A 25,856-nucleotide genomic window follows, 5' to 3' on the forward strand; every position below is an offset into this window, starting at 1 on the left:
GATCTCATGAAGTTTCAGGACGTGACATGTGAAATAAAAATTCAAAGATATCTTGATTCTGTTTAAAAACAAAACCTATTTTAAGAAAAATAATTACAATTAGATTAGTTCCAATAAAATCCTTAAAATTCAAAGTTAATAAACTTAAGGTCTAAATAAAAGAGCGGTAAAATGAAAAATAACATTTTTTTTTAATATTAAGTGTAGTGCTATATCACCCCAATAAACTGTTATAAATTTATGAAAATTACCCATTAGGTTATGGGCTCCAGAGAAATCAAATCGAATTGCAAGCGCATTTGTTTATTTATCGTAAATACCATAAATAAAGTTTGACCCAAAGTTACCTAATTTCGATTAAGTCCCAACCACATACTTGAGATCTATTTATAATGCCACATTAATCAGTTTCACATGCCCATCGGGGGAGTTATCAAGAGGTCTGGCTGGGGGGCTTTTGTTGACCAGCCCATTGGGCATTAATTTGGATTTGTTGCGCGAGCATTGGAGCTGGTCAAATTGGTGGCATTGTTGTCGCCATTGGCAGCAATCTATAGACGCCATCAATGGTATCGCCGAGTTGCGTCGTCGTCGAGCTGCCGGTGGCTCCCGCTTCGTTTATAGGCCGCTTGATAAGCCCAACACCGCCCGATAAACCCAAACCAAACCCGATCGAACGGTTCGAATGCCGTGATAAAACCCAACCATGGGCCACCGATGAGCCGCACAAGAGCTGTATAAACAGAGCTATGAATTTACATGACCTCCTCCTTCTCCTCCCCCAATACTGTACTCGTATCTCCCTTTCAGGGGTTAGACAAATTTTCGGATCGCCCCGATAAAGCTTAGCAACCAGCTATAGCCGCAATGCAGTCTAATCTTCGGGTGGGGGAAGTGGAAGTACGAATAGCTGTGAATAGCGGGTGCCTTCACTGGATACAGTATGTACATAGGTGTCTGCCTAGGCCCCATATCGGTCCACTCCATCGACTACTGTATATTTACGCACCGATATTGATATGCGATAAGCAAAACTGCTTATAAAACACATTTATTTTGTTGTTCCCAGCAATGCCAGCACCTATAGCAATAGAACACTTGAAGAAATTGAAGTCAAATGTGGGTTTTTAATAAAAGATTTAATTTTATATTTACAAAAGCAAGATTATTAGTTCTAGTAAAAGCACTTGATAGTTGTATCTACAAGATATATATTCTAAAATCTCTCAAGATTTTATTGCAAGTTGACAACATGTAATGGATCATCAAAGTAAGTTGCATTATAATTTACAAATGTTATTTTTTTACTTTAAATTTAGTACCTCTTGGAATGGCATGCAATGGATCATCAAATAATTGGCAATTGGATTTTAACATATTGTTTTTCCAGTGCACTGCCCACGATGGCCGCTGCCGTCGCCGCCGAGGGGTAACACTTGTTCGAATCGTGTATTACAGTAGTTTGTTGATAGCCAGCCCCGCGAACGGAACGCGTACGGAAGAAAACGATCGCGAGATCGATGTGGCTACAATATTTACGGACCACAATAGCCAATTGCCGGGAGGAAAACAAAAGCACAAGCAATTGGAGCTCCAGACGGAGGAAAGCAAACATATTGCGAAATTCGCAAATTCCAGTGGCAAAGAGCGAATTGTGTGTGGCATTCAGTAACCGGAGAAGCAGACCCGGAGTTCTAACTGAAACACAAAAAAAAAAAAAATACGCCCTATCAGCAGAGCACCAGCGATTATGAAGCCATCATCGTGTCAGTTGTCCATCCGCTCTTAGCCACAGTGAGTGTGTTTGCGCCTATTTTGATTCCACTGCTCGGCCAGCTCGGTAAACAAATTGTCTATTAAACAATCAACTTTTCACCTAATAAATGATATCGTATAAATCAATTGAGTCGATGCCAATCAAGTGGGGCAACACAGATAAATCTCCATCACAATGGGCAGAGATCGCAGATCTTGGAAGGCGAACGAAATGCATAAACAAACGTCCCTCGCATCAAAAGTGTTTTATGAGTTTTGTGTTTCGTGGTCGGGGAGAGTGATCGAGAAATGATTTGTTCGTGACATTCTACTTAAATAAATTTATTTATTATATTAGAATGCATACAGAATATTTAAATGGCAAAGACAAAGGCTACATGTATTGCCAACATAAAAAAACAATCAAAACAAAAGCTAAATGAATTCAAAGATCATTTCATTCTATATTACCTCCAATCAAGTTGTATTTAAAAGTGTATTTCTGATATTTTATATCCCCAATGGAAATCATAAATATTCTCCAGCAGCATACCGTTCAAAATGGAACATTAATTTTTGAAAACGTTTCATACGCTCTCAACCGTTCTACGCGCTTCTCAATCTATCGAGTGCCACCGAAAGTTCTTTGGTAGCCGCCATTCAATTGATAAACGGGCATTATCGCTGCGGCAATGATTTATTGTTGCATAAATGGCACTCACTATTTATTAATAAATGAGAGGCGAAATTCTGATAATTTATATATATGAACAGTGTTCACCAAGGATTTGTGCCCCAGTGCTTGTGTTTGTGAGCCAATGTAGAGCACCCGTTCGCTTCAAATGGCCAAGTAAATAAACAAAAGTGGATTTTTACACTCATCACCGACAGCGCACAATAAAATGTGTGAAAAATGTGCTAGAGCGAGTGGAAATGCAACCGCGTAGACCAAATAAATAAATAAATAAATACAAACTTGGAGGAGAGCCTCGGATGTTTGCTAAGAAATTAAATGAAAATCGATCATTTGGGAAATAAACGAATGGCCAGTCAGTGGAATTCAAATAAATAAATGCCAGGCCATTGTGTGTGCCCCAAAGTAACTAATCAAAGTGTTCGACAGGTTCCTTAAGCGATAATAAGTGGAAGACAATGTCGCGGATATGCTAAATGGAAATGGATACGATGATTTGTGATCTGTGGTCTCGCCACATCTGGCTATTGATTCTCATTTGTTTCTGCGGCTTTGAAGAATCCAGTGGTTTTTTTGTGGACTATACAGGTGAGTTAGCGTTACCCTTAATTATACAAAATTAGGTTACGCTATCCCTATTCAAAGGGATTACGAAAATAAAATATTCAATATTATTTAGCCAGCTCTTTTTGTAACCCCACGTTTCCGCATTCATTCGTCAAAATGTTCAGAAGGTTAATCGCAATTTCGGGTAGCACAGCGCTTGATAAGATACTGTCATTTTGGCTATCATTGACACAGAAAAAAGTAAACAATTGGCATTGCCTTGATTGAATGGTTTGGAATTTTTTTTTCTGTATTTTTCGCTGGTGCAGAGAACACGGAGCTAATTCAACAGAGAGCCGGGTTTGATGTCAAACTGCAGTGCAATCTCAAGGGTCTCGTGGACGAGCGAATGTTGGATGACATCAAGATACATTGGTACTTCAAGGTATTTTTAGATTTTTAACTTTCAATAAAATCATTTTTGTTAAATACTGAACCCTAACTCTTTAGCAATGCAGTGAGAATAATTGCCATCATCTGGAGTCTGTGGACGAATGGACTGCTTTGCCCTGTGAGCCGAGTCTTTGCCGTCCGGAACTGTGGCTCCGAAATGTGACGGAGCGGTATTCGGGACTCTACAAGTGCAGCATTAATCCTCCCTTTTGGGATAAATCTCAAGCTGTGGATGTTCAACTGGTTCGCACCTATCAGCTGGATGTTAAGAGTGAGTACTTTCACTTAAGGTAATAATATGTCATATAAATTATCATCTTGTTCCTATTTCTAGACACCTCCTTGGCTGCTCCCGAGTTCGTGGACTCGTATCCCAACAACAAGACCACGTTGGTGGGCAGTCGGGTGGTGTTCCAATGCCGGGTTCACAGCGAGGAGCATCCCACAATCAAGTGGTTCCGTCGGCACACCTACGTGGGCACCCAGTCAGCTGGAGAGGCATCCTCCTCGTCATCGACGGCCTCCAATTTCAGCACACATATAGTCCGCTACAATGGCCGGACCTATGAGCTGCTGTCCACTGATCCCGAAAAGTTGATGGCACCACAGATATATCTCAGCAAGTTGATTCTGGATGGGGTGAGACTCAGAGATGCCGGTCACTACGCCTGCGTGGCCATCAGCTATCGGGGTCACAAGATCCGTGAGGCATTCCTCGAAGTGCTGCCCGTACAGGATGATCCGGATCAGGAGAAGGAGTACTGGTCGGACTACGATAGCGGTGGTGAGGAGGGTGTTCCAACTAGCGATCCCCGGGAGTTCCTGTTGCTCTTTCTGATGCCACTGGGACTGGCATTGCTCCCCTTAACCGTGTGGTTCAGTTATGTGTTGTACAAACGCTGCTCCGAGGGTCACGGCGATTGCCAGCGGATGAATTCGGATGAGGAGTTGGATACGGAAAGGTGTGTCCTAGGAGGAAATTAATACGAGGTGTCAATACCGAAGGAAGCTGCATTACGCTTATTAAGAATAAAGACTGTGTGTAGAGTTAATTTATACGATTTAAACTACGATTTAAATTTTAAAATAAATAAAATAAATAAGTTAAGTCAACTGAGCAACTTACCTCACTTGGGATCCCATTTGAGTTCCTGGAAGACGTCTAGTTTAGTGTCATTTGCTTGAATGTGATGGTTGTGTTCGAATGTTAAGGCAAGCTAGTTGAGCAAAGTTCAAAATTTTCGTCGTATGAAATTCCAAATTCGTTTCGTCTTCCGTTCCTGGCAGACACAGTCCTCATTTGGGCAACGTTGCCATCACCAAAACTAATTTCAGCACTTACATACACGCTGAAGCATCCTCACCGATCCTCAAGAGAACGATCACCAGAACTAATGATCCTTGAGATTTGTCTGCAGTTCCGTTTGGTGCGACAGTTTGATGTTCGCGTATATTTTCTGAGATTTAGTCTAAACGTGGTTAATCAGTTGGCACCCATTGAGGAGTCCTCTACTGGATATTATTTGTAACATAAGGAAGATCCACAAGATCTAGTGACTAGACAACGTAATGTCTGGATCAATACGAAGCCGCAGCCTTTTGGGAATCTACGAATACATCATGCCCGGAATTTATGACTATCGAGTGACCCATAGTGCCGCTGCCACAATCAGTGCCTATCAGCTTGATCCAGTACTAGACAGCGACTCATCCTCTTGGTCCATTCCCGATACAGATGCCCTTTATGTGGCCGGACCATTGGGAGTGATCAACTACCTCTCAGATGTTCAAACGCACTTGGCTCTGCCCACCAGTCAAAACCTGGAAACTGGTCTAATCTACACCACCATTAGCTCCATGTCACCCGACACCTATATCCATCACTATGTCCAAGTGGAGAATGATCTAGTGGATGATGAGGGCTACGGCTATGAGATTCCCCAGCTTGATCTCTGCCTAGACCATCTTATTTCCGAATCCGATAGAGCGGAGCAGGAGGAAGTGCATCAGTCCAGTGATTCCCAGCACTCATCGAAGGGTTACTCGTCGGTGGAGATCAGCGAGGAGTCGAGATCAGGGGAACCTGAACCAATCAAGGAAGAGGAGGTGCCCAAGAAGCGAAAAAAGATCTCGCACAGGCGCATCTATGAGGCCGAGCAGGGTTACCTGGTCGAGGAGCCCACCAGCGAACAATCTGAAGATGATACCGAACTGCCACACATATCCAGGACATAGATCCCAGTTAGAGTTCCGAAAATTTCAGCTCTGCGTTGACGTTCCTATTTCCCAATTTATTTTCAGCAGACCGATTTCCAGATGCGTTTTCAGATGTACATATAGCATACACACTACCTGTATTGCATATTGCATGTGTAGAAATGTTGAAGCTGTTCAAATTTGATTTATCGTTGCAATTTGATAGTGAGCTAAATATATATATTTTATAAAAATTTGCAAAATCAATTTGGATGATTAATTTTGACAAAAAGAACGATTTTTCGTCGTAGAGTGATCTTTACAGACAATAAACTAGGAAGTTTAAATAATTAGCATAATGGGATGCCTCGTCGTAAACTAAATTCAAAGACTTGTTAAAAGTTCAAAGACAATAAACGATTACTCAAATCTTTTGTCTTCGAATATTCGTCACATAAGTGTCAATTGCTAAACCCCCTTTTAGTACACAGTAGCACCTAGTCGAGACCTAATTTGCACTCCCATTGAGCAACTAATTTGATTATTCGCACATGTCCATCGACTTTGCTCTCAGTTGCTCACATCACATCGCTGAAATCACACGAAAAGTTGTCTCCCAGTCTCTCGGCTCTCTCTTTCTTTTTTGTATAGCCCTCTTTATCTCCACTTATCGCCCCCTCTCTTTCTAGTTGTGGGACGGGACTGCCCTCCATCGCCAGCCGCTCAGTTGTTGTACGGCTTTTGTTGCCATCGGACGTGACTTGTACTTATTTATTATTATTTTCGTAGACGGGCCAGCGAAATCGAAAACACTCGCTATAAAATAAACAAAAAACTATTTTTAGGCTGCAAATCTGAAATATATTTTCTCGATCAACTGCAGCAGGAGCATAGAACCCCTAATAATGGACTGCAAATCGCGTCGCGGCACCAAAATTTCGGTGATCGCCCTGGGAAGTGCCCTCTGTTTCGTTATGATGGCATACTTTGTGTTCGGCGACAGCAACGACGAGCAGGGTTTGCGGAATCTACGCATGATATCCATAGTAAGCTGGAGCTGCGACTAACATATTGCCATGAGCAACGCCAACTGAGTACTGTGTTTATCAATCCCCACCAGCTGTTCCGACACGGGGCCAAGAACCCGAGTGGCTTCTATCCGCTGGATCCGCATGCAGCCCACGATTGGCAGGGCGGCATGGGAGCTCTTACACCGGTTGGTAATAAACATAGTATCTATCTTATTAAACAACTAGAAACTAATCAGTGATCCACTAACCACTTGAGAGAAAATGTGTGAAATATTTATCAAGATCATGAATGCCAAAATTATATTTTTCAATTGCTTTCTACTTCACTTTAGTATCCAATCTACAAAATTTAAATCATTAAAAATCTACCCAAGTCCTATAATTACCAAAAAACCAATAAAAAAGTAGTGCTAAATCTCTCAGGAAAGTTAAGATTTTAGCAAAGATTGTGATATAATTTTCTAATGCTTAATAGATCATAATATAAAAGTTTAAGATATATATTGTTTATTGATTTTTGCGAACTTTTTGGTGTTTCTAAAATTCTAAATGTGCCTTAAGGTCTGGATCCCTTAAGTAAAAAGTTTAATGAGTTAAACATTTTAAATTAATTTGTTTTCTTGTTTTTTACTTAATCTTATAGAAAGGCACTCTACAGGCTTACAACCTGGGGAAGAATCTGCGCATACGCTACTACCGGCTGCTGCCCTCGAACAGCCTCTACACCCAGCAGCAGGTGCATGTCCTCAGTTCGGCGGCGGAACGCTGTGTGGTGCGTCAATCGTTCCGATAAGAAACCCCCTCTTAACTATTAACTATCTGTCCGAGATGGGGGTGCCCTAATCAGTTGGCCGTGTGTTATCTTTTAGATGAGCGCCCAGAGCGTCTTGGCGGGCATGATGCCGCCGCTGGAGAACAACAATGTGCTGCCCATTCCGTGGCAGCCGGTGGCCGTGAATACGCTATCGCGAAATGATGATATTGTGAGTGCAATCGTATATCCATAATCCAAGTGCAAGTCATTAAGCTAACAGTACGATATCTCTTTCAGTTATTGGCCCAAAAGAAACCATGCTTGAAATACGACCACATCCTGCAAAAGCTCTATAAATCACCGCCTGCTGAACTTCAGAAACTGAACGAGGATAACATGGAGTTGTACAAACTGTTGACAAAGAATACAGGCAAGGTGGGAGAGAGTATACAATTGTTTACTTAACTTTAAATTACTAATATAAATTGTACCTTCCCTTTATTCTTTTATTCCACATACTGAAATCCCTTAGAACATTTCAAATGTATTGGATGTGGAACTACTTTATGGCACACTTAAAACCGAAGAGGAGGCTGGGCTGGTGTTGCCCGATTGGACTGAGAACATATATCCCGAGGAGATCAGACCACTGGCTGAACGTAGCTATACGCTTTTTACCGAAACCAATCTGATGAAGCGGATTAAGGGTGGAGCCTTTCTTACGGAAATTCTCATCAAAATGCAGAATAAGCGGAAGAGGAACCTGAATCCCGATAGGAAAATATTCCTATATTCAGGACATGATGTGACGTTGGTTAATGTGATGAATTCCTTGGGGATATTGGATCAGACCACTAAGCTTCCTGAATATGCATCGGCACTAGCGTTTGAGCTTCATCACAGCAAGTCTTTCAGTGATGGCGACTTTGAAGTGAAGGTTGGTTATTGTAATACTAATAATACGAAGGTTTTAAATACTTAATTTATATTTTCTGCAGTTGGTTTACTACTACAACAGCGAAGACAAATTCCCCAAGGAGCTGACCATTCCCAATTGCGATGCACCCTGCTCGCTTACCCAGTTCGAGGCCTCTGTGAAGGCCCTACTCCTGGATAACTATGATGAGACCTGCGAAAATCATCCGACTGACTGCAAAAACTAAAGATTTTTGTTGGTTGTTATCGTTTCTGTTTTGTTGAAAGTGTGTTGCTCAGGACATTTCAAAGAAATGTTAACTTTTGGGTTACTAAATATAAAATCTATGGTTATATTAAATAGCTTTAACAGAAATATAAGTCAAGTTAACACATAAAGTGAAGATGTAAAGTGAAAAGGGATTTGTGTGAATTTCTCAAAAAGACAAATAAATTGGATAACATTTTCCAATGTTCTATTGTAATTGTATTATAATTTCTTTGTTCTTAAGCTTTCCTCTTTTTTAAGTTTATAGTACTTTTGGAAAATATGTACAATAGTTCGACAAGAAGGCTTTTTCTGACATTTCACTATTCTGAAGTCAAAAGCTGGCACCTTTGTCCTCAGCATACAGAAAATATATGGGAACTTTCACCTTATCGCTGACATGAACGATCTCTGTGTGGCTAATTAGACGGATGGCAGCCAGTCCGTAGAAGAGCATAGGTAAGCCTAGAATGCAAGGATAAATTCACTTTAAAGTAGTAATAGAATATGGTTTATAATACAAGAACTGGTACTTAGACTTACCCAAATTAATCACCTTCAGGAAGCGAAAGAACTTGTCCTCCAGCCAAAGATCCTGAATTTCCCTTCGGCTACAGTGATACTTCATATACGGATAACAGGCGGTGCGCAGAATGTGGTAGTTGGTTCCACTTTCCAAAGTCCAGTTGAAGTGGGACATTCCCCGCTGATCGTTGGTCACATCCCGGAACTGGAATTGGTTATCCTGGTATAATAGCTAATTGGTATTGGAGATAAGCGCCTCCTACCTTCACGAAATATGATGTCCAGGGTGGTTCATGGCATTGTTTCAAATATGCGGTCAATACTTCCGAGGCTCGAGGCTTCAGTAAAAGGCGGGTGAGCTGCATTTTGTAAACGAATTACAACCTTATTGCATCACAGAATAATAACATTTGGCTTCGGGAGCAGCGTGTTTGTTATTATTTGTGTGCTCTTATCGAGCTATCAGCTGTTTTGCTATCGATAGTTTCAGGGATGGTATATCAGACCTGTGCAGAAAAATAGCTAGAAGAAAAAGCCAGTTATTAATTAGGGGATTCCCCGAACCGTTGATTTGCTGAATGGTTGAGATTCGGTCAATGCAATTCAATTTTCAAAAACTTTAGCAATTCAACAACCTGGATTCCATAATATAAAAATGAAAAAATAATTGAATTTTTATAAAAACTTACTTCGGACTTAAATATTAAAGGAAAGAATATCAGATAGACTTTAAGACTTTTATTATATTATATTTCTCAAAAAATATCAGAGTTTTGGAATATTTAATTTATTTTAACCCAGAATAAATGTTAATATTTGTCTGGTAACTTCTGTAATAAGTTCTTATAGAGACGTTAGGGATCGTAATCGCTAAAAGTTATTAAACAACGATTTATGGCTTATTTGAGATAGTTAAAAAATGATTTTTATATTTTGAATTAATATGTTCGGGCTGATTTTCATATTTGACCAGAGTAATAGCAAAAAAAAGTGATATGGTTGATAAAAAAAAAAGTTAAAAAAAAGTATTCCTATATTAGCCTCCTGGCGGTTAGAAGTACTAGCAAGAGCACCGATCTGACGGAGCACTTTACGCTGGACGACAAGGTGGCCAACGAGGAGCTCCTGCAGTATGAAGAGGGCTCAAAGGAGCGTTTGGAACTTGAGACCGCCCTGCTGGGAGTCCTCAATAAAGTGGAACACGTTCCGATCGTTATTAACGGTCAGGAGTTTCAGGCCAACGAGGAACTGCAGCAGGTGCTGCCCTACGATATCCAGAAGCCCATAGCCCACTACGGCCACGCCCACCGCGTTCTCATCCAAATGGCCATCGATAAGAGCCTGGAGGCTCAGGTGCAGTGGGACAAGACGAGACTCAGCGAAAGGATTGATATTTGGGAAAGGGCCGCCGATCTGATAGCCGGAAGATACCGCTACAACATCATTGCGGCCACGATGTTGGGCCAGGGAAAAACGCTGCGCCAGGCTGAGATGGATGTGGCCGAATTGGTGGACTTTATGCGAATTAACCCGGTATTCCTGCGCGAATTGGCCAACTATGAACCTGTCAACGATACCCTACGGGAGTGCAGGAATTCCATGAGGCTGAGAGGACTGTCGGGTAAGAGAAAATATATCTTTCCATTCAATAGATTTAATAATTAATTTGAAATCTCCAGGATTTGTGGCCGCCATCAGTCCGTTCAACTTCACGGGTATCGCCGGCAATCTGGCCTACACGCCCGCCCTGATGGGCAACTCGGTGCTCTGGAAGCCCTCCGATTCGGCCATTCTCTCCAACTATTTCGTCTTCAAGGCCATGAGGGAGGCGGGCGTGCCCAAGGGGGTGGTGAACTTTGTGCCCGCCGAGGAGACGACCTTCGCCGCCGCAGTGACGCAGCATCCGAAGTTGGCTGGGATTAATTTCACTGGCACCTCGACGGTTCTGAAAGTGCTCTGGCAACTGGTGGCCCAGAATATCCATTACTACGAGAACTATCCCCGTTTGGTGGGCGAGGGTGGTGGCAAGAACTTCCACTTCGTTCATCCCTCGGCGGAACCCGAGACGGCGGTGGCCTGCACCATTCGAGCGGCCTTCGAGTACTCCGGCCAGAAGTGCTCCTCCTGCTCGATGCTGTATGTCCCGCAATCGCTGTGGGAGAACCACATTCGGGAGCCCCTCCTGAGGGTCACCGGTTCCCTGGTCACCGGACAAGCCACCTACTGCGACACTTTCTGCTCGGCGGTTATCAATCGACGGGCGTATGATCGCATCTACATGTGGCTAAGATATATCGCCCAGAGTCCCAGTTGTCGGGTCTTGATCGGCGGAAACTGTGACAAGCGAGTCGGTTACTACGTGGATCCCACGGTTGTGCAGGTCAGAGATCTGGATAATATTATATGTCGTGAGGAGCTGTTGGCGCCCATTCTCGGTGTCTACGTTTATCCGGATGCGGAGCTCCAGAAGACCATGGCCAAGGTGGTCGAGATAAATCATGGACTAATAGGATCGGTGTTCGCCAGGGATCAGAGATTCATTGAGGAGGCCTACGAGGCCTTCAGATTCAATGTGGGCAGCCTCAATGTGAATGACAAGTCCACGGGTTCGATGGTGGGAAAGCAGCCTTTCGGAGCGGGTCACATGACAGGTACCAGCGATAAGTTGGGCTCCCCTCACTCCCTGCTGCGTTGGACCTCGCCGCAGGTGATAAAGGAATCCTACAAGCCACATATGAACATCTATTATCCGTATATGGAAGTCAGCGAGGTAAGGCAAGGTGTCGTTCACATGAAGAACGAGCAAAACGAGGTGATTTCCGAGGATAGAAGCTCCTTTGAGGATCCCGATAAAGAGGACAATCGTCTGATATAACATTCATTAACAGCCATTCATAATCAAATTTCTGTGCAATAAATAAAATAAGGAAAATTATTGAATTTTTATTTTATTAGGTACTATTTTAAAACTTAACTTCTCTTTTTATTTTCCCGATAGTGACAAATCATCTAAATATCTTTTCGTATAAAGTCAAATATTTTGTATAGTTACACTTAATAAATACTAACCACTCAAACGAAAACCGCAAATTCGTGAGAAAAACATGAGATGTCTAGATATCTGCTTATTATTTCGTTCATACTTGTAACACCCCCTTTGGTTCCAATCAGTTCTGCAGAGGCAGAGAATCAAGAACTCAGTGTGGGTCCTAAGGAGGCCTCATCTGGATCGAAAAACCAAAACGACATGGGACCTACGCATTATAGTAGATTGTATGATGCATATCGACAGCGATTAAAGGGAGAGGGAGATGATACCGAGGATGAGGTAGAAATCGATTCGAAAGATGCACCACTCCAAAGAGATGTAGTCGCATTAACTAAGAAATCAAGCCAACCCTTGGCTGCAGAGAAAGACTCTACAGAACTTCCCATTATCAAATACGATGCAACCGAAGATCGACCCATGCCATCGGCAAAATGCCTGGCCCGTCTTCCCTATCGAAATAGGGAAAATCAAAGTGTTAAGGCAAAAGTCGAGGCTAAAACTCCCCTGGTAAGTAGTATGATTTTGCTGAAAATGAATGTGCCCGAAAATGTGTTACGAGTCAAAACACCGGAAAACGCGCAGGATCCTGGCGAGCGACGAATTTTCGAACTCAATCGCATTTACAAGGATTTTCTGAAAGCCTGGCAACAGCCAACACCCAGTTTGGCCTCGGCCTCCAAGACGGAAAACCCAACCAAACCCATTAGTTCTTCGGGATCTGTAAGATTGAGCGCATTGTCCGATTTAATGGATGTGATCGAGCGCCTTCAAAAAAGCGATTTGGTTAAAGAATTGGCCAAAAAGATAAGCGAGGAAATGGAGCCCAACCTACAGAATCAAATCAAGCAGGATGCTCTTCTGGTGACAGAAAGTAGGGCTTCTTTGAGAGCTATTAAAAAAAATGATCTATCCGGGATCTTTGAAAACGAGGAACCCGGAAGTGCTTCGAAAGCTTTCAAAAGTTTACTAGATGATATAAACTCAAGAAGATCAACCATTAAGGCTGGTGGGCTTTACGATGAGTACAAGAAGGGCTTTTGTCAGCTATTTAGTGATCATAAATTCCCTAGGCAGTCGCTAATTACCAGCGAAGCCGATTATCCTTTAGACAGCGAATCAAGTCGCAGGATGAATGGGGACGACAACTTTCCCAGTCAGAGTGATAAAACGAAAGCCACTCCTTTTAAGAGTATCGAACCTGAAATAAGGACACCCACCAAGATCTGTGTTCCGGTGGCAGCTCCAAGCACAAACAACAATAATAATTATCTGAGGGCTCTGGAAACCTTTATCAAGTTGAACAAGGAGAGTAATAAGAACGGCGGCCTAAAGCCTTATTACTTGCCGAATTCCAAAAACCGTCAGCTCATTTGGAATGACATTCCCCTAATAAAGCCAGGCCTTAGTGAAACACCCAAGAAAACTTCGGAGACTAAGTCGAAATATAAGCCCTCTAGCACTCCCATTCAAGAGAATGTGATACCTGAAAAGGAACCACCAAATAAAGCAGCTACCTCTAAGCCTGATCCAAAATTAGAAACTAAATTCATAGGGTGTGTTCCCAAGATCGAGACCAAAGCGCAGTCTATAAACCCTTGGCAAGAAGTTTTCTCTGGAATGGATCCCAAACAAATTATAAGCGGATTGAAGGCCATTAAGCAATCTTCCTTCTTTAACTTGGTGGATGAGTACCAAAAGCAGATCGATAACCTTAATCAGGCGTTAAAAACAAAGCAGAGTTGGTGGAAGGAGGTCCTCGAGAGAGGCAAATCTCCACTGGGGACACCCGCGAAGAGGAATATACTCATGGGTAATTCCCCTTCCGGATCTTCACTCCCAGCGCCTTTTCCCGAGGTTTTAGTTAATCAGGCTCCACAATTAATGGGTGGTGGTAATAATGTCATTGATAACATGGCCACCCAAATGAATCTCTCACCTGTGGAGCTGGCCCAAAGAATTGTGGGAGGTGGTCAAAACGCAGCAGTAAATTCAGGAGATGGACGAGCTAAACTAGTGCAGAATCACCTACAACCAGGTAAGCAAGTAAAACTATAGTTATATCATTATTTTGAGTTACGAAACTCCTTTTAAAAGCAAGTCAGATCGGAAGTAGCTTCAAAAGAGGACCTGAGGTCTTGTGCCAAGTTCCGTGTCAATCGATGGGTCAACCGTCACAGCCACAACAGCAGCAACAACAGCAACAACAGGAGGAGCAGTCGGGGATTTCCCCGGTTTTAGACAAGATTCTGCAGCGTTTGGAGAATATTCAGGCTACCAAATGCAACAAGTCCGCGGAAGAGGAGGAGGAGAAGAACCTGCCCTGCTGCTTTGTGGATCCAGCCGATGGTAAGTTCCCTAAATCAAGCTAATATATGTAAAAACTCTTATTAACTTTAGGTTCCCCCTGTGACCTAAACGGCTCCTGGGAGTCCCTTGTCCTGGGAGTTCGCATAAATATCAAATCCCCACCCATGACTTCGGATGGCGAGGAAAAGGCGAGGCCCTCGTGTAGTCAACACAAAGGTGGTCATTGTCGATTTGTGCGTCAGTGCGTCAAGATGAACAAGACCCAGTTAAAGGATATTGCCGAGGCCAAGGCTCCCAATTTTCAAGGCGTCTCGCTGAACATAAGTGTGCAGGAAACAGTGCCGCCGCGAGCCCACGAACTCCTCGACAATCTCACCGACTGGCACTTTTCCGGCCACACCCTAATGGTACTCGGCGGACCGCTTTCGCTCTCCTTCCGCAAGGCCAATTCCAACCTGATCGGCCACTTCATCGGCTACTGTCGCACCTGCGGCTGTGTGGACACCATTTTTGGCTCCTGGAGCTTCTGCCAGCCGTCGCGCGATTGCCAGGATATCTGCATGTCCATCGTGGACAGGCGGGATATGTTGCGGCGATATAGCATGGATGAGCGGCGAAGGAATCGCTTCAAGGAGCTGCTCTACACGGGCAGCAAGTTCGCCAAAATGGAAAAGGATCGGCTGCTGGCCGAACAGGAAAAGTACCAGAAACTCAGGTCCCAAGCGTCGAGTGAAACGGATGCCAGTATTCCTAGTTCTAAAAGTCAGACTTGTCCTAAGATGTGATTTCAAATTCATATTTTTAACTTTTCGGTTTCGTTTTCGTTCATTATTTATTTTTGATAATTTTATAAAAAGTTGATGTTTTTTAGAGAAACTTTCACCGAAATAAAATTGATAAAATAAAATACATTTTATTTATTTTCAGTTAATGCCCGCAATTGATTTTGCCAAATTACAGTATTTCTTACAACCGATTCGCCTGCGTTTTCTGGTGGTGAATAAATGACATGGTAAAGCCAATTGAACGCTTCACGCAATGCTCGTCCATCTGTCCATTCGAGGTGCATCGCCTCAACTGATCCACCGCAAAGTCCTCAATCCGCTTCTTGGTGTCCTCGTTGTCAATACGCTCCAATCGCTTATCCACCTTGTGCATCAGAGCGTATGCCGCGGGGAAATGACCCACATCGCAGGGCCAATTGGAGGAGTGCGGATGGGGAGACTCCGCTAAAGTTGCAGCCGGCCATGCCGAGTAATCCTCATCAGATCCGGGAAAAGTACTCGCCTGGACCAAAGCCAGGGCAGAGATGATTAGAATCGCCAGGGTAGTATTCATTTCAACCACTGTTGCTAAACTGTGGAAATTCATTCTGTAACAAACCTTTTTATAGGCCCAACACAACAACAAGACACCTGCTGTGCTATCTGCTAGAATTATTGTGGGAAAAAGGGCTTTGTCCTCACAATGTTGCTAGTCAGGCACGAGCGTCTCAATAATTGACAGGGTCAATGTCAAGCCACTGATTAGCAGACGTTTGAATTAATATATTAATTAAAATAACGACACACTAAATCGACGACATAATGTTTGGTAGCATCAGGAAACTGAATGAATCATTATTTACAAAATAAAATTTATATTTTATTTTTTTTAGGCAATTTACTTATTATTTACAACTATCAAAAAATGTAAAATATGTTGAATAACTATTTGTTCCTATTGATCTCATTGGTAATCCAGCCCACGATGTCCTGACGCAAAACAGTAAACCATTATATAAATTATTCGATACAATATGGAACACCACCCACCTGAATACCAGAGCCTGTCTGCATTGAACATTCTTTAAAAGCCCAATCCCGACCATCTAAGCGATCCAGACCCATCAAATCGGTCACTGTGGATAATGGCAGAGATCCCGGAATGTCCTTTTTGTTGGACACGATCAGCAGAGGAGCTTTGTTGAGCTCCTCGTGCATCAGAACATCGCATAACACACAACGAGCCTCGCTTAGACGCACTGCATCCTTGCTGTCCAGTACGAAAATCTACGGTTCTACGCTTAAAGTCGAATCTATAATTTCCGAAATACTTTTCTCACCAAGACCTTGGCCTTTTTGTAATAGTTTGGCCAGATTTGCCTGTTCTTCAGTTCCCCGTTAATATCCCACAACTGCACTTTGGCGTTTTTGATTGTGAAGCTCCACTCATTGGCCTGCTTATTAGTTTCTTTGGCCTGTAAATATTCAAGGCTACATTTGGCAGAAGGAAAAAACCTTGAGTCTTACATTGCCATTAAAAGCCTCTGCAAGGCGCGCTGTCAAGGTGGATTTTCCAGCATTATCCAATCCTAAGATGAGCAGACAGGATTTTTGTGACCCCTTGGGCAGGATCTTTTTGATGAGCGAAACGGGTCCGTTAAAGCACATGGAGATCGAAATTTAAAGTGTCTTTTGTAAAATTTTAGAATGATTTTAAGTTATCAGGTAGAAATAAGTGATTTACAAATCACTGCCCTCTTGGTTGTTTTGATATTTTGTTTACTCACTAAATTTATTTTAGATTTGAAAATGAAAATTTTTGTATAAAACTGTTTCCTATAAGGTTTTGAAAGCATCGAACATTAAAATTAATTCGCAATTCTTCCTAAAATATAAACAAATCCAAATCGTGAAGAATTTAAATATATTATTTCAAATAAAAGGTTAAAATCTTGTTTATATTAAGTGAAAATAAAAGTAGGTACGTATATTTAGATCTTAAAGACAACTTAACAAGCGACGATTGCGATATTTAAGATTACTTCTTCATGTTCTTGCAGACCCAGTCCATTCCCTCCTTGAGGCCAGTGCCATCCACAGCGGTGCAGGCCTTGATCTCCCAGGTTCGTCCCTGCAGTTGGACCAAACTCATCTTCTCAGCCACCTCGGAGGCGCTCATGGCATCCGGCATGTCCTGTTTGTTGGCGAAGATCAGCACGGGAACCTGCTTTAGACGGTTGTCCATCAGCATCTCGAACAGCTCGCTACCCGCTTCCGGCAATCGAGCCCGATCCGTACAGTCAATTACATAGATCTAAAATAAATATATTTTATTTTATAACAATAAAGGATTGAAATCAATAACAGACTCACCAGCACATCGGTATTAGCAAAGTAGTTCTTCCAATATGGACGTATCTTCCATTGGCCGCCGATATCCCAAACATTTAGCTTAAAACCATCGGCTGCCACGGACTTGATGTTAAAGCCAGCCGTGGGCGTAACCTGCGGGATTTCACTCCGTATTTTATGGGGGAAACGGAAGAAGTTCGCCGCTTTTATACGCACCGTGGTAATGTCCTCCGAGGCCATTTGCTTCAGTATCGTTGTTTTGCCCGCATTATCCAGGCCCAGGAGCAGGATGCGAGCCTCCTTCTCCGGATTGGGTCTCAGTTTACGCAACAGCGATAGCAGACCCTAAAATATTTGAAATATAATTAATATGTTCTATGCAATGTTTGGAAGAAAAAAAAAACCGTAGCCCGAATACCATTAAACAAGTTATTCTTTAAAAAGCCTATTCTTGGTAGTATCCTCCAATACAACTTTGCAATGTATGATCCATCTAAGAGATTATTATTTTCTTAAAAAATTTGTAATTGAGATGTAAAATAAAAAAACGTTCATGATAAGATATAATAATTTTCACATAATCGAAATGAAATTAGATCTTGCTTAACTGGAATAAAAATCCAACAAGAAATTATTAAAAAGCTTGAGGGTATTTATTTACCACCAACGCCTTCTATTTAAATAAAAACAAAAACAATTTTTTTTAAATAACAAAAAAGAGTGAAAAACAATAAGGCCCTTAGTAATAGATTGGAAAGAGCTTATCAACCTGTGCACTTATCAAAAAAAAATTGTTTGATTTCAGATAAGAGCGTGCAACAAAAGCAAAACAGAATTGTGATTGATTGGGATTTATTGATATTACAAAAAGCCAGCCATATTCCACTAATTAAATATAATGCATTAATAAAAAATATGCATACCTTTCTATTTTTACCGAATTTAAAATTTAAGATATCTTAGAGTGTTACAAAAATTTCTTTTGCATTAAATATACATTTTTATTATTCGCTAGAAAATAAAATAAAAATAAATTTCTTATCTTTAGGACGATGAAAACATTAATTTTAGATAAAATATACATATATTGGTTGTCGATTGTAAGTTATTTCTGTAGCACTCCGGTTTTATAAAGCTAAGTAACAAAAACCCGTTAACATTTTTCCTGATTTTCTGTTTTTTGCCTCTATTTAAATATCGATAAGTGCGCGCCAAAAACTTTCGGGGTAGTGCTAAAAAAAGTTATTTTCGATAACGAAAAAGTGCTGGAAAGTTTCGGAAGCGTGTTACCATGGAGACGATCGCAAAATGAAAACAAATCGTGCAATTACGGAATAACAAGGCACTTAATTGGCTGTTACGGAACCGGGCGATAACCTACCATCCTATAATCTACGCGGGAACGGTGGCCAGCAGGCGGGACGATCTCCGGCGTCACTATATCTTCGATTCCCGGGATCCGGTGATCCGCTGACTGCCCGGCGACGGTGTCTTCTGGTGGAGGAGGTGTCTTCAGGAGAGTTCGGGACTTGGATCGACTACTTCAACCACCAAACACAACATCACAAGTTCAGCGCTGCACAACAACTGAAAACAAATTCGCTCAACGCTCCAACAAATTCCGGCAGCAACAACAGTACGTCGCCGAGGCAACCGCTGCAAAGGAGCGAAAGAGAGGGGCCGAGGAGGTGGCGGTAGGTGGGGGAGCGGATTTGGAATTGGAACGGGAACGGGAAGAAGATGCCCCTGCTATTTACGGGCTTCAACGCATTTGGCCAGCATGAATGTGTAAGCGGCGACGTCGACTGCGCGGCCGGCTTCAGCGGTTTGTAACCGGCAACAAAAGCCGATCACTTAGTTACCACAGTGGGCACTCGATAAATGAAACCTTGTTTATATAGAACTTGAAACCACTTAAATAAGCGATTTATTGAACATTTTATAGAACCTCTATAATATTTGATATCAAGCAAATATCTGACTTAAAGTATTTTTTCTTCTGCAAATGCTACATACATTCATATATAAATAGTAATATTATTAAAGATTCCATTTAAAATGTTATATTTATCTTAGTTAGATTTAAAGTCAAAGAATTTCTTTTCTCAATAGTTTAAACTTTAAAGCAAATTTTATGAAGAATTTTTGTTCCTCAATAGTTTAAATTGCAAAGCCAATTTTATAACTCAATGTTTTGAGCCGTGCATAGAAGACAGACTGTATTTTAATTGGTTCTGATAAATTTTAATCAACTAAAACAGTGCTATGAACTTTAATAAATTGACCAACCAGCTAATCCCAATTTATAATGCTTAAGTAAAAGGGAATATAATTAACAGAACATAAAAATTTCCCCTAAAAAGGTATAGAAAAGTAGAAAAATCAATTTATACAGAGTTTTCACCGTACGCTTACTAATTCAGTCCTGCCTTTATTACAGAAATAAATGTGCCAGTCTCGACCCAGAACCAGTGCACGATTTCGATCGGCTGGCGGTATGCGGCCCTCGCTCTTGGCCGGAAGTTGTGGCTGCGTGGGCTCTTGGATGATGGCCCAAACGAGTGCGTGACCCTCGAGGCAACGGGGGACATTAAGGCCCTGGCCGCTGGCGATTCCCACTGCCTAGTGCTACTGCATAGCGGACAACTCTATAGAGTGCAACCAAAACTGCAAGCGGAACTATTGGTTGTTAGACTAGAAGCTCCTCCCCGATCCAATTCGGGAACAAAGCGCTTTATCTTTGGGGCTCCCAAGGCGCCTTCATCGCCGATCATAGAGCACATTGCCTGTGGTTCGCATATAAACGTAGCGATTAGCGCGGAAAACTCCGTGTACAGCATTCCCAGCTGCCTGCACCAGTTTTCCGAGCGTCAGTTTCGAGTAAAGCAGCTCCAATGTGGCCATGAACACGCCGTACTCCTCAATGTCAACGGTGACGTGTTTACCTGGGGAAACGGACTGTAAGTAAAGACCTTAAATTCTCTTTGTTGTGCAAAAAATACCTTTGGAGAGGGGTGTCTTACTTTTACCGGAAGCTTGTATATAGAGGGGGAACATTTTCTCCGAAAAATATGTATTTTTTATAAATTATTTGCGTTTTGGCTTCAAGATTTATTTAATAAATTCTCATTTTATCTTTATAACCCCAAGTCATTCGGGGAAACCTCTTATTTGCAATAAGACTTACTGTAAGGGTATACCACATTTTAAAGCCCCAATCTAACGATTTTCCTATACTAATTTCTTACAATTTCTGCACTTTTGTGTTATAATTAACAGGCGCGGACAGTTGGGTCAGGCCGTACTAAAAGTGGAGGAGACGCCGCAATTGCTGGAGGCGCTGGCGGGGATCAAGGTATATATTTGCCTTGTCCACTTATCTTGGCTGTCACACATTCAAGTGTCTTGCAGATAACTCAAATTGCTGCCGGTGGTTGGCACAGTGCGGCCATATCCGCCTTCGGAGACCTCTACACCTGGGGCCTCAACTGCAGCGGTCAGCTGGGGATGCGTGTGATGAAACCCGGTGGCTTCCTAAAAGAGCCTACTGTATATCCGCTGCCCCAGTTGCAAGATCTGCCCGAATGTGGTTGCTCCAAAGAGGCGGAGAATAGCGATGACTGTGCACCGCTGAGGGTGTTCGCTGGATCTCGTCACACTCTACTGATCCGCCGGTGCGGGCGGCCATGGGCCAGTGGTTGGTGCAAGCACGGTCAGATGGGCAAGCAGCTCCAAAACCTGTCTTACGTTGACGCATTCCAGGCACTGGATGGCATCATGATGAACACTGCCTCCGATGATGTCTTTTGCGGTCCTTGGTCAACGGTGCTTCATTTGAAGGAACTAAGAAATTGAGAACACCTGTCTCGTTAAAGAGGAATATACAATACAATATAAATTTAAGAGTTAAGAGGGTAAGTTTCTTTTTAAAAGCAAAAAAAAAATTCTCTCTTATATTTTCTTTAAAAACTATTCTATCAAATTTTCTAAAATAAAAAGAATTATTTAAAAGGCTTATTGTTATAATTAAATTCAACTGAAAAAGCTTTGTAAAAGCTGTTCAATTGTTAACACTGCAAAGACACCCACCATTCTACTACACTCTTTTCACCGCGTAAAGTAGAGAAGTAAAGGAACCGTGTAAAGTAGAGAAGTAAAGGAACAAAGTTTTCGATTCCATAATTATTCTGGTTATCATGTTGCCGTTGTCGACTAATACTTGGTACATAACTTCACATAATCTTTTTAATCTTGATCATTTTAAGAACTGGCAGTTATATATCTTATTTAGGGTTAAAACGATTTTAGCAAATTGAAATATGGTTAAAAACGGTCATTGTACAATGTACATATTGTCTATATAGATTCCTCATGTATGATTTTAAATGTGTAAAATTAAAAAATGTTTACAATTTGGTTGCTGTTGTTCGTGTTGTTTCTACGATTCCACGAAACCAGTTTGACAGTTAGCATTAGCATGGCCAATAAATACTCGGCAATACTTTTTTTTGAGTTTTAAGTGACTTACAGAACAAAATAAATTGGGCACGTCCCGTAAAGAAATTGGCAATACTTGTAATTACTTAAGTAGTGTAAAGTCATGTAAAATTGAATTTTTTTGACTGATCAGGACTGACTTTTCTTTGACAAGTAGGCCACGAAATAATTTTTCTCCTTTCACTGCAGTTGAACAAAATTACTGAAACCAAGGACGGCCAGGATCTACGGAACATTCTTGAGCATGCCGTAAGTTCAGATCGCGGCAGGATCTGGTTCCTTGAAAGCAATTCCCTTTCCATTCCCAGTCCCAGCGTATTTTGCATCCTAATTTGGCGCCTGACAGTGCAAATTCTCTATCCCGACGGATACATGGGCTGTTCGCTGCAGGAAGCGCTGCACAATGAGCATCTGATTTGGAGCAAAGGGGATAGCATGGAGGTCCAGGTGAAAATGCTGATGAGGGACTCCTTCCGGACCACGCTGATGCTCGTGATATTGATAGAGATGATGAACACGTTGGACGCATTCATGAATATTCCGATTCCCAGGGTCAGGGTCATTAGACTTTAGTCTCGGGTCTGAACTCTGTCCCTGTTTATTGCTCTCCTTCATCGGTTTATATTGCCCCATCAAAACAACAGAGCTCAAATAATTTCGTCTTGGGGTAGGACCGCCATTGTGCCAACGTTCGTCGACGTTGTTCGTCGTCGCTGCCCATTTAATCAGTAAATTGTATTTTTAAAAATGTTATTAAACAATATTTGCCTTAGCAAAAGTCAGACGCTCGCAGGGCAATAAACTTTTCAGCACTTGAGCCGTTCGCTCGACTGACTGAATGACTGATTGGCTGATTGACTGACCGACTGATTGACCGAACAAACGACTGACGTTGGGATTTTTTCTTTGTTTTAACTTTAACTCGGCGAGAACTTGTGATTATTTCGATTTCGTGGAAGTGCGTTCCATGCGAAGGTTTCGATAGGAATTTCATGCGTGGCATATGGGCTATATTCGTTCTGATAACAGTTCAATTGATTCGACTGGGAAACGCTCCTTTCGATTGCGTAAGCTTTCTTGAAATGGAATTTTTCAGAAACTTTTATGTTTCAGCGGATAGCAATTAAGCTGATTATAAAATATGACATAATAAGGATTTATATGAACCTATTTGCTTGCGATTTAAGTTTCTCTAAAAGTCATTATGAAGTACAGTTTTTTTTACTTATTTTTTGTGTTTACCATTTTAAAAACGACATTTGTGTAATTCAAGAAAACACTTTAAGAATCTTCTTTATACTATAACTGTGTATCTCCAAAATATATATTGAATATTTCTAATTTTTAGAAGACTATTTAAGATACATTTCTTCCTGCGCCTCCCACCACTTATTAATGCCTTTATCTGTGTTCACGATCCTATAAGCGAATTTTCCGCTTTATAGTCTGCGAGCGAGTTCAACGCTTTTATGTTATTTGCCAAATGAAAAAGTAAAAAACAAATGTTTATCTTATAATGCACTGGGTGGCAGTTCAGTGGAGTTCTGGCGACTCGCACACATGGTGCGTAAATAGGCTTTGCTTTTGGGCTTTACTTTTTCATTTTATGACCGTTTTTTTGTGTCGAGTTGGTAAACTTTGTTATCGTCAAAAAAAGAAACTCCCGCCGGAAAACTCTGTGCAAAAATGGTCGCGAAGGGGGGGGCTTGTCACTTTTAGGTCGTGAAACTATTTGCAGCTAGAAATTGCCACCGCACGGTGACTAAGAGAAAGAGAGGGCCAGATGTGTCCAGAAAGAGAGGGCGAGATCGCCGGGGAGTTCAAGCGCCTCGCTCAAGGCAATTGCTGTCTGCAGCTTATCAGGGCAACTGGAACCACTCGAGGCAGCGAGTACAAAAAAGTGCTAATTGTAAGCCCCCCTTTTCGAGGGGTTTTCTTTTCGTTACTCGAAAATTATAATTCATGCGTGCCAGCAGACGCCAAAGTTTCAACAGAACTCAGTCAATCATAACCAAAAAACAAAAAAAAAAAACGAAAAAAGTGCCTAAGAACACTCCTCTTCGGCCTGGGAGTTGTCTGCACCTTCGGTTTGGGGAGTGTTTGTGTTTGCCCTCTGTCCGAGGGGAGATCCCTCCAAGTGCGTGCCACTCCGCATGCAACGCTGAGCAAGTCGCCACCAGTAGCCGATTCGGAGTCAGATCCATGTCCATGTCCAGAAGCCGAACCATCAACACCCGCCTCAATAAAAGTACAGGGAGCCCTCGGAAGATCTTTAATATATCAGGGGGAAAAATGTAATTACTTTTTCGAGGTGTAAAATTAATTGATTGCCTTCTCTTCCTTTAAGATATAATTACAGTATTAAATATAAGAGTAAAATTTTCATTGTACAAGAATAAAGGTACTACCATGTCACTGTTTACTACACCCAAAAAGAAAAATCAAGTCGCGGTAACGCGGTAAATTTCTGGCATATCGTTTTTACCATGCATTACAAATTTTTTCTCTCAGAGGTTCGAAATAGGGCGGTAAAGCGCCTAATGTTACATGAGTGGGAGGGAAAAAGTCATATTTGAAATTCGAACTGGCTTGTTATTTACATTTCGAGCATATCAAGTCGAAATTGATACCACATAATGTAAAATCGATCATCGTTACATATCAAGTTTTTTTTTTGGTTGAACACGATCTTCTTATTTTTTTATTATTTAAATATTTTTTTCCCTACAATACAATTTCTACTGTACTTGCTAGGCCTTTTTTTGTGAGTGGTGCGCGAAAACCTCATCGCTGTCCCATTTCCATTCCTATTCCTTTTCCCACTCGCACTCCCATTTCCTGACCTACCTTGGCTTTCTTGGCCTGGCCAACACATGTTCGTGCGCTCGGCTGCACTATCTGTTTGCCCTCCGCCTATTTGCTTTTGGGCGTACATTGAACCGCAAGAGGCCAGAACTCGGCGCCACCCCCAACTAATCATCACTTTGTTGCTGCGTTAATGACTCGCCTTGGATTTGCCTGCGCCAACTCCCTGCGGAGCTTCCCATTTAAGTGAATGCACCAAAAAATAAAAAACGAAACGAGTAAAACATATAGGGAAAAGGAAGTCGTGTTGGAGAGCGTGTTCCCAAAACGTTTTGGCATCCCAAATGGATGTCGGGGCGCCCGGCTCCTCCCCTATCACTCAAAGTGCCATAAAAATTATGCATGAATGTATTTGCTTCATTTCTACACTTTTTTTTTTTTACTTTCTAGCCAAATATAAAAGTGCCGCACCCCCCAAAAAGAGGAAAAACCTAAAAAAAGGGAGTACAAAAATGAAACGAATGCAGAAGCGTCGCATTTTTACGGCTCCATTCATGTGACGACGGAAGTGTCAAGTGGCTGTTGGCAACTCGTCGTCGACGGGCAAAACTTCCCAACCCCCTCGGAAAAAAGAAAAAGCCATGCCCGAAACCCACCCACTTTTCCTGGGCGTCCTTTTCGTCAACGTCGCCTCTGTGCATCGAAAATGCCGTTATTGTTGCCAGTTGTCTACATGCTCTATGCTCCCATGTACATCACATCACATCGGATCCCCTGGCCTCTCTGTTGGATTTTTTTTTGTACCTCCATGGAGCTCCTCCGAAACCTTTCCACAAATGTCTACTACGTGTGCCCAAGTTGCATACTCGCTCTCTTTCACACCCTCTATCCCCGTCTCTTTCGCCACTGACGTCTGTCGTCGAGTGGGCAAACTTTTTAGCGTAT

At 42.0% G+C, this 25,856-nt stretch overlaps 11 protein-coding genes across 14 annotated transcripts; 7 read left to right on the forward strand and 4 right to left on the reverse strand.

Moving 5' to 3' along the window:
- The first annotated feature begins 1,467 nt into the window (after window positions 1–1,467).
- LOC108064561 (uncharacterized) lies at window positions 1,468–4,447 on the forward strand. Of its 2 annotated transcripts, XM_070217646.1 has the most exons (5): window positions 1,468–1,794; window positions 2,869–3,037; window positions 3,325–3,440; window positions 3,506–3,719; window positions 3,783–4,447. In XM_070217646.1, exons 2-5 carry the CDS (start codon window positions 2,926–2,928, stop codon window positions 4,430–4,432), a joined length of 1,092 nt encoding a protein of 363 aa, XP_070073747.1. In that variant the 5' UTR covers window positions 1,468–1,794; window positions 2,869–2,925; the 3' UTR covers window positions 4,433–4,447. The 2 variants fall into 2 exon arrangements, with proteins under 2 accessions (XP_070073747.1, XP_044249999.1); XM_044394064.2 differs by having other exon boundaries at window positions 1,468–3,037.
- Window positions 4,448–4,616: 169 nt separating this feature from the next.
- LOC108064562 (uncharacterized) lies at window positions 4,617–5,898 on the forward strand. The gene has a single exon (XM_017152151.3). The coding sequence runs from the start codon at window positions 5,018–5,020 to the stop codon at window positions 5,681–5,683; it is 666 nt and encodes a 221-aa protein (XP_017007640.2). The 5' UTR covers window positions 4,617–5,017; the 3' UTR covers window positions 5,684–5,898.
- Window positions 5,899–6,338: 440 nt separating this feature from the next.
- LOC108064554 (lysosomal acid phosphatase) lies at window positions 6,339–8,829 on the forward strand. Its single transcript, XM_017152137.3, has 7 exons — window positions 6,339–6,690; window positions 6,765–6,860; window positions 7,319–7,447; window positions 7,545–7,658; window positions 7,727–7,864; window positions 7,962–8,366; window positions 8,428–8,829. The coding sequence occupies exons 1-7, from the start codon at window positions 6,550–6,552 to the stop codon at window positions 8,590–8,592; spliced, it is 1,188 nt and encodes a 395-aa protein (XP_017007626.2). The 5' UTR covers window positions 6,339–6,549; the 3' UTR covers window positions 8,593–8,829.
- A 110-nt stretch (window positions 8,830–8,939) lies between these two features.
- LOC138913359 (uncharacterized protein C15orf61 homolog) lies at window positions 8,940–9,312 on the reverse strand. The gene is made up of 2 exons (XM_070216844.1): window positions 9,156–9,312; window positions 8,940–9,077 (listed from the first exon to the last, which is right to left on the reverse strand). Exons 1-2 carry the CDS (start codon window positions 9,310–9,312, stop codon window positions 8,947–8,949), a joined length of 288 nt encoding a protein of 95 aa, XP_070072945.1. The 3' UTR covers window positions 8,940–8,946.
- Window positions 9,313–9,345: 33 nt separating this feature from the next.
- On the forward strand, window positions 9,346–12,040 carry P5CDh2 (delta-1-Pyrroline-5-carboxylate dehydrogenase 2). The gene is made up of 3 exons (XM_017152136.3): window positions 9,346–9,491; window positions 10,178–10,758; window positions 10,817–12,040. The coding sequence occupies exons 1-3, from the start codon at window positions 9,412–9,414 to the stop codon at window positions 12,010–12,012; spliced, it is 1,857 nt and encodes a 618-aa protein (XP_017007625.2). The 5' UTR covers window positions 9,346–9,411; the 3' UTR covers window positions 12,013–12,040.
- Window positions 12,041–12,182: 142 nt separating this feature from the next.
- LOC108064407 (uncharacterized) lies at window positions 12,183–15,694 on the forward strand. Of its 2 annotated transcripts, none has more exons than XR_011419124.1 (3): window positions 12,183–14,221; window positions 14,285–14,532; window positions 14,584–14,724. XR_011419124.1 is itself a non-coding variant. In XM_017151914.3 (3 exons), the coding sequence occupies exons 1-3, from the start codon at window positions 12,247–12,249 to the stop codon at window positions 15,276–15,278; spliced, it is 2,922 nt and encodes a 973-aa protein (XP_017007403.3). In that variant the 5' UTR covers window positions 12,191–12,246; the 3' UTR covers window positions 15,279–15,694. The 2 variants fall into 2 exon arrangements, 1 of the variants encoding a protein (XP_017007403.3); XM_017151914.3 differs by having other exon boundaries at window positions 12,191–14,221; window positions 14,281–14,532; window positions 14,584–15,694.
- Window positions 15,382–15,861, reverse strand: fit (female-specific independent of transformer). Its single transcript, XM_017151913.3, has one exon. The coding sequence runs from the start codon at window positions 15,829–15,831 to the stop codon at window positions 15,460–15,462; it is 372 nt and encodes a 123-aa protein (XP_017007402.1). The 5' UTR covers window positions 15,832–15,861; the 3' UTR covers window positions 15,382–15,459.
- Window positions 15,862–16,096: 235 nt separating this feature from the next.
- On the reverse strand, window positions 16,097–16,996 carry LOC108064428 (ADP-ribosylation factor-like protein 3). The gene is made up of 4 exons (XM_017151936.3): window positions 16,785–16,996; window positions 16,598–16,732; window positions 16,308–16,544; window positions 16,097–16,247 (listed from the first exon to the last, which is right to left on the reverse strand). The coding sequence occupies exons 1-4, from the start codon at window positions 16,923–16,925 to the stop codon at window positions 16,203–16,205; spliced, it is 558 nt and encodes a 185-aa protein (XP_017007425.2). The 5' UTR covers window positions 16,926–16,996; the 3' UTR covers window positions 16,097–16,202.
- Window positions 16,997–17,198: 202 nt separating this feature from the next.
- dnd (dead end) lies at window positions 17,199–19,120 on the reverse strand. 2 transcript variants are annotated; one of them, XM_017152159.3, is made up of 4 exons: window positions 18,991–19,120; window positions 17,826–17,954; window positions 17,631–17,762; window positions 17,199–17,571 (listed from the first exon to the last, which is right to left on the reverse strand). In XM_017152159.3, the coding sequence occupies exons 1-4, from the start codon at window positions 18,991–18,993 to the stop codon at window positions 17,296–17,298; spliced, it is 540 nt and encodes a 179-aa protein (XP_017007648.1). In that variant the 5' UTR covers window positions 18,994–19,120; the 3' UTR covers window positions 17,199–17,295. The 2 variants fall into 2 exon arrangements, with proteins under 2 accessions (XP_017007648.1, XP_017007647.1); XM_017152158.3 differs by having other exon boundaries at window positions 17,631–17,954.
- Window positions 19,121–19,317: 197 nt separating this feature from the next.
- LOC108064567 (RCC1 domain-containing protein 1) lies at window positions 19,318–21,483 on the forward strand. The gene is made up of 4 exons (XM_044394048.2): window positions 19,318–19,434; window positions 20,050–20,569; window positions 20,889–20,964; window positions 21,021–21,483. Exons 1-4 carry the CDS (start codon window positions 19,350–19,352, stop codon window positions 21,462–21,464), a joined length of 1,125 nt encoding a protein of 374 aa, XP_044249983.1. The 5' UTR covers window positions 19,318–19,349; the 3' UTR covers window positions 21,465–21,483.
- A 740-nt stretch (window positions 21,484–22,223) lies between these two features.
- LOC108064570 (uncharacterized) lies at window positions 22,224–22,883 on the forward strand. Its single transcript, XM_017152160.3, has 2 exons — window positions 22,224–22,355; window positions 22,415–22,883. The coding sequence occupies exons 1-2, from the start codon at window positions 22,351–22,353 to the stop codon at window positions 22,677–22,679; spliced, it is 270 nt and encodes an 89-aa protein (XP_017007649.1). The 5' UTR covers window positions 22,224–22,350; the 3' UTR covers window positions 22,680–22,883.
- The last annotated feature ends 2,973 nt before the right edge of the window (window positions 22,884–25,856 follow it).

The sequence above is a fragment of the Drosophila takahashii genome, chromosome 3R (assembly GCF_030179915.1).
Source record: "Drosophila takahashii strain IR98-3 E-12201 chromosome 3R, DtakHiC1v2, whole genome shotgun sequence".
Classification (NCBI taxonomy): Eukaryota; Metazoa; Arthropoda; class Insecta; order Diptera; family Drosophilidae; genus Drosophila; species Drosophila takahashii.